This window comes from Talpa europaea (assembly GCF_964194135.1).
Source record: "Talpa europaea genome assembly, chromosome: 2".
NCBI classification, from domain to species: domain Eukaryota; kingdom Metazoa; phylum Chordata; class Mammalia; order Eulipotyphla; family Talpidae; genus Talpa; species Talpa europaea.
This window is the reverse complement of record NC_140068.1, coordinates 21,673,085-21,679,084: the sequence shown is the minus strand read 5'-3', so window position 1 is coordinate 21,679,084 and position 6,000 is coordinate 21,673,085. Positions and strand designations below refer to the sequence as shown.

The 6,000-nt window shown below is 42.5% G+C and overlaps 1 protein-coding gene across 1 annotated transcript in view; it reads left to right on the top strand.

Moving 5' to 3' along the window:
- Positions 1-646: 646 nt before the first annotated feature.
- Positions 647-6,000, top strand: part of PEX7 (peroxisomal biogenesis factor 7) — a gene marked incomplete at both ends in the record, with an annotated part of 70,545 nt that continues 65,191 nt past the window's right edge. Inside the window, 3 exons of the mRNA XM_084257987.1 lie at positions 647-776; positions 2,493-2,550; positions 3,373-3,523. Coding sequence (XP_084114113.1) covers positions 647-776; positions 2,493-2,550; positions 3,373-3,523 — 339 coding nt within the window. The remainder of the gene's footprint in view (positions 777-2,492; positions 2,551-3,372; positions 3,524-6,000) is intronic.

The window sequence follows — 6,000 nt, the reverse complement described above, 5'->3', positions numbered from 1 at the left end:
CCTGCCAGTATACTTGGAGTATAGTTAAGCTGACCACATGACTAGGTTTACACTCGACGACCTTGCTTAATTATTAGCTTCACCCCTTCTTAACCTCTCAAAGCTGCCTTGTGTGGCAGATAAGTTCTATACGGCCATCCTCCAACTAGTACATACTCCATAAATGTTTGACTTGAACGAGTCTTAGTTTTCTTTCATTAGCCTCAGCATCCTAGCACTTATTATAACATATATAGTGAGAATTAAAAGAAAAAAACTAATTCAGTCGTTGGCTTCACCCCGACTTGACTGCATTTCCTACAGCAACGCAGTACTCAACTGCCTTTCGGACTCGCCGCATGGTTTCGGAATTAATACGCGAGAACGAAAGTTGTCAGAACCATTAATCCTAGAACTGCGGCCCTTTTTCATCTAACTTGTCAAAACTGGCGCAAATCAGTTTGTTATGCCCAAAACAAAAATGGCTCCTTTGGGCGTCTGTGCCCTTCCTCTGCCGACCAATAGAAACCCAGCACTCCGAGCCACAGTGTCCTCACTTCCGCCTCGCCTTCCTGGGTGCCCTAACTTTGGCGAGTTCGGTCCGTCGGCCTCCAACGCGGAAGGGGTTCCGTGGCCCGGGCGGTGGGGCTCGGAGGCTGCGGGCGGGATGAGCGCAGCGCGCGGCGGAGCGGCACGGACGCTGCGGGTGCCGGGCCGCCACGGCTACGCCGCCGAGTTCTCCCCGTACCTGCCGGGCCGCCTGGCCTGCGCCGCCGCGCAGCACTACGGCATCGCGGGTGAGGCCCGGACGCGCCGCGCCAGCGGGGCGGGGGCGGGTGCCCGCCGAGCCGCAGCTTCTCCCAGCGGGGGGAACGCGCTTCCGACAGGAGCCGGCGCCGCAGGTGGACGCCAGGGGGCGGCAGAGCGACCGCTGCCTCCCGTGACCTCTGTCCGCTGTGGGAGCTGGAGTGGAGCAGTGTCTACACCTTCCCCACTTGCAGGGCGAAGTAGCCTGTGGAAGGTGCTGGGTTTCAGGGCGCACAGACGCCACCGACACCTGACGCCCCCCCCCGGGTTCACTCTGTCCACCGCCAGTAGAGCTTGCATGGTCCCCTCCCCCGGTCTGATGGGACCAGCAGCACAGGGGAGACAGTCTGCAGCGTCACCCCAGTGTTTGCTCCTTAGCCCAAGTTCCCACTGTTGACACTCGGCCTGCTGAAGGGAGAAGGGTCCTCCCGAGCGGACTGGGAGTTTCCCGGCAGTGCCATCAGGGATTTTGTCAAGTTTGACCTCACTTTCTGTTGTCTCATCAGGAAGAAGACGTATATTTGGGGTTCAAATAAGTCTCAGCACATGGAAAGGCCAACTCGCCATTCTTGATTTTATATCCTTGCTACCGTTTATGCACGGAGGTTCTATGAAACAAGTCATTGCATGTCAAATCTCAGTAGATTTTGTTTGGTCCTATAGCAACGGGGGTGGGGTAGTTTCTAAAACTCAGGCGAAGTTTTGCCTTTCCCCCCCCCCCCATTAGCTCTTCGTGCTTGCAATTTACAATATTTGACAACCAGATTTACAGTACTTAAAAAGTTCAATTAGGCTGAAGACTCGTTTATAATATTTTAAGTATGTCCCAAAAGAAGTTAATATTTTTAAAAAGGCAGTTACATTTCTTTTTTTAGAAGATGTATTTATTTATGCATACAAGAACAGGGGTACAGGCCAGAGATGTGGGGAGTGAGAGGATTCACCAGAGACAGAGCGGGGAACAGAACAGGCAGACTGACTGAAATACACTGCTGAGGGGAGCAGTGGGTGAGACAGGAGAGGTCTGCTGCGCTGTGTGGGTTGCTCCCTGGCCTGCCGGGAATCGAGCTTGTGCTGCGGAGGCTTTGGATTGCTTCGGAGTGCGGTGCTTAACCCCTTGTGCCACCAGGGAGGCCCCTGAAGGCAGTTATAGTTAAGTAGAAGTGGTCTGCCCATCCCTATAACAAAACTTTTAAATATGCTGTTTCAATAAAATAGTTCATCTTCTAGAATATTTTGTGTTCAGCACCTGCCACCAAGTATATGGTAAATTCCACCAGGTATTTTGCTTAAAAATCCCCAATTCCATGTACTTTCGATTTATTGGGTGGCAGTGTGATGTAGTAAAGGAGCATCCTTGAAACCTGTAGATTTGAGTTTTTTCATGTGTGAATAATGATGAAAATACCTCTTGGGGAAGTTCGTGTGCCTGGCACCCTGCACTCAAATACTTCTGCCTTCTGTTTGGGCTGTATCTATTTCCAGTTATAAGTGAGATGATATGTCTAATATTTAATGACCAAAGCACAATTTGGGAAGACAGAAATGGAGAGCACAGTCCTGATCTTTTTATATACATGGTCTCATTCACTGTAGGGAGACATTTGTAGTAGTCAAATTAGCTATTCAGTGCTTGATGCGTCCTTAACCGTAGCTAGCCTCTCCCCAGGTTCAACAACACAATCTGTATTTTTTTTTCTCTTTAGGCTGTGGAACCCTGCTCATATTGGATCAAAATGAATCTGGGCTTAGGATTTTTAGAAGGTAAGGTGACTGGTAAACTTGTATATATCCTCTGTTGCTATGAAAACTATTAGAATTAGGTTTTGAATCTTTGTGTTCAATAAGATGCACAGTATGGAACTCATTTTGGCCATAAAATTGGGATTATATCCCTTCTAAAGCATTTGCCTCTTTGAGTCCATTTATAAATTATAATACTTAAACATTAAAAAAGGGAACTTGATGATAAACTGTGTGACATGGCCTGTCTTTGCTTTTTTCTTATTCAGGAGCTAATTATCCATTTTAGGACTTAGCTAGTGCTTCTTTTCCTTTCTTCTTTACATTGCAGTCATGCCTTGTGTGACTGTTGGACTCATTATCACCCCCATTAGAGTTAGTCAGAAGTAGAGGAAGAAAGGGAAATTCTGTTAGAAAATAACTACTTGCTCATTGCTCATGTGAACAATTTGTAAGAAAAGTTGAAATTATTGATTTCTAAATTAGTATTTTCCAGTGCTTGCTAACCCCTCTTATGAGCCACAAAAAAACAGTGAGCACCCAGGTGGGACAGCACACCCTCTTGTAAATCACACCCTATCTCTACTCCGGAGACCTCATTTAACCCAGTTCTGCCTTCTGCTAAAGTCTACCCCCCGGCTTAATAATTAAGGTTCTTGCGACCTCTCTGAACTTGTTTCTGTATCTGTCAAGTACCTGCTCTACTTATTTCCTATACTGTGAAGATGAAATGAGATGTGTTAGACTATGTAATAAGCTAAAAAACAGAACTGTGAAACTATGATTGTTGTTCAGCTATCATATCTAACTAGATTTTTTTTTTGTTTGATTTTTCTGGTGTAGCTTTGACTGGAATGATGGTTTATTTGATGTCACCTGGAGTGAGAACAATGAACACGTCCTGATCACCTGTAGTGGTGATGGCTCTCTGCAGCTCTGGGACACTGCCAAAGCCACAGGGCCACTGCAAGTCTACAAGGAGCATACTCAGGAGGTAGGAAGGGAATCTTTCTGGGATGATTGTTTTTCTCTGGATGAAATCCATTTGAGGGGCCTCCCTGTTGGCACAGGCGGTTGAGCACTGCACTGTGAGGCTGTCCACAGCCTCTGCAGTGCCGGTTCAATCCTGTCCGCCCACGAGAATCCTACATGGTGCAGCAGACCTCTCCTGTCGTGCCTGCTGCTCCCCCTCAGCGGTGTATTTCATTCAATCTGCCTGTTCTGCTCCCTGCTCTGTCTCTGGTGAATCCTCTCACCCTCCCGCACATCTGGCCTATACCCCAGCACTTGTATAAATAAAATAAATCTTCAAAAAAAAAAAAAAAAAAGAAAGCCATTTGAGGATGGAATCATAAGGGGAAGTTTTCAGGGAACAAGAAGTTTAAGCTTTAGTGTTTATTGTACATGTTAGATGTCACATGTTATTTGACTGTTCAAACATAAAGTACTTTTTAGCCTAAGGAGCTGGGAAAAGAAGAAAAGGTCAGACTTCTCATTAGTCATTAGAAATGCCTGCAGTAGTAAGTGTACTTGGCCCATTTCTTCCAGGAGACCCCTTGCTTTCTTTATGCTGTGAGGCTATGCTGGTCATGCACTGCCTTAAGGTAGAGGTAGGGGGGCTTTTCACAAAGACATAACAAGATTGTCCTTAGGGACTCAGTAAGATTCCTAGAGATTTTCAGAACATATTGGAGCAAGAGCATCAAATGCTGACTCTAAAGCAGAGCCTACTCAAGAAATTCAAAATCTAAATCTAGTTCATTTGTCTAGATTTTGTGTATGTATGTATGGGTAGCATAGAAAATAGTTTGGACTTTAGTCATACTAACGTACTTACATAGTTTTAATGAACATGTTGGTAAAGATATTTTCTTTCGGTGTTTACCTTAATGTTTTAAAATTTACCTCACGTTAGCAATAGTCTTCAAACTTGAAAACTTGCAAATTTACTTTCAAGTTTGTGTTTCATGCAGGCTCATAGAAGGCCCTCTGTGAGTGCTACTAGATGCGAGAGTATTGGTCTTTCTAGACATCATTTTATACTTACAGCTAGTAAAAGTCATTATTTTTAAGACTGTAACTGAAAGGATAAAAAATTATAATTTCTCTATTGTGAAGGCTCTTTGAATAAATGTAGTTATAAATCTTGTTTTCAGAGAATCACTGAATACTAAGACATCTTTGGTAGAAGAGGAACTTAAATTTTAGGATGTTCAATGCAAGAATCCCCACAGAGCAGCATATCTAAAAACAGACATTTTGGGGAGCCTCATGATTTTTGGCAGCTTCTTAAATCACTTATATTATTAACTTAATTTTTTAAAATGTCTTTCCCTTAAAAGGCTATTGTCTTCTTTTTTTACTTTTATTGCTTATCTATATAAATTCTAGAGTAATAACCAACATATCTTAAAATACTGTATCTACTTTCCTTAAATGAGTACATTGATTTAGTGGTTTTCTTTAAATCAACTTTACATTGTTGCTTCATTTATCCTAAAATAGTAATACTCATGAAATCATAGGATTGATAATTTGTTTAGTTTTTAGTGTATGTTAATATGTTAAATATATAAAGTATATGTTAAAAATATAAAGAATAAAATTAGGAATATATATAGCAATGAAAATCCTCTCTTGTGCAATCAGCAGTGCATGTACTACTCAGTGGGAAATCATCTTCTAAAATGTTCCTCATGAATGATCACTAAGTCTTCACTTCATCTCAGTGAAAATGAATTTCGCTATCTTGTGAGAGGACTTATTTAATGACTTTTGGATTGCTTTGATGGTTAGAAAATAACTTTTCTGAAGCCCAAAACTACCTTCTATACCAATCAACTGTTGCATCAAATACTTTTCTTTGAATTGGTGAGTTTAAGTCCAGTTTCTGTTGGTTAGGAGAACTCTTGAAAATCATCTGTATGCCCCCTTTAGTTTTCCTTATTCTAGACGGTGCATTTGTAATTCTATCAGCCTCTCCCCAGATTCCATGATCTCTACATCCCTCACCTTCTTGGTAAACTCATTTGGATGTTGCTCTTCAATGTTGCTTTTAATGTTGTATACCTAATTTATTGCAGATATGGGATGATCAGGCTGCACTTTATAGTACTTTGTCACTATGATCTTGAACCTCTCGTTTTAATATTGTTACCCAGCATGGCTGTGCATTTCCACCACCATGTCACAGTGTGGGGTTTCTTTGAGTTCACTAGTGAGCACCTGGGTTTTTGTTATTTGAACTACTATTAAATGAGTATGTAAGTCTATAATTCTGCCAGTGGCTATTTTGAACTGAAGACTGCCTTGTTGTTTTGGGGTTGGCAGATGATTATTCTAGATTGCCCTTCCTTACTTTGTTTCAAAAACAGTTTTTAATGAGTATTTGTATCAGGATGCCTAGTCAGCTGTGAATGTAATGGAAAACCCAACTAAAAATGGCTTCAATAATCAGAATTTATTATTTCA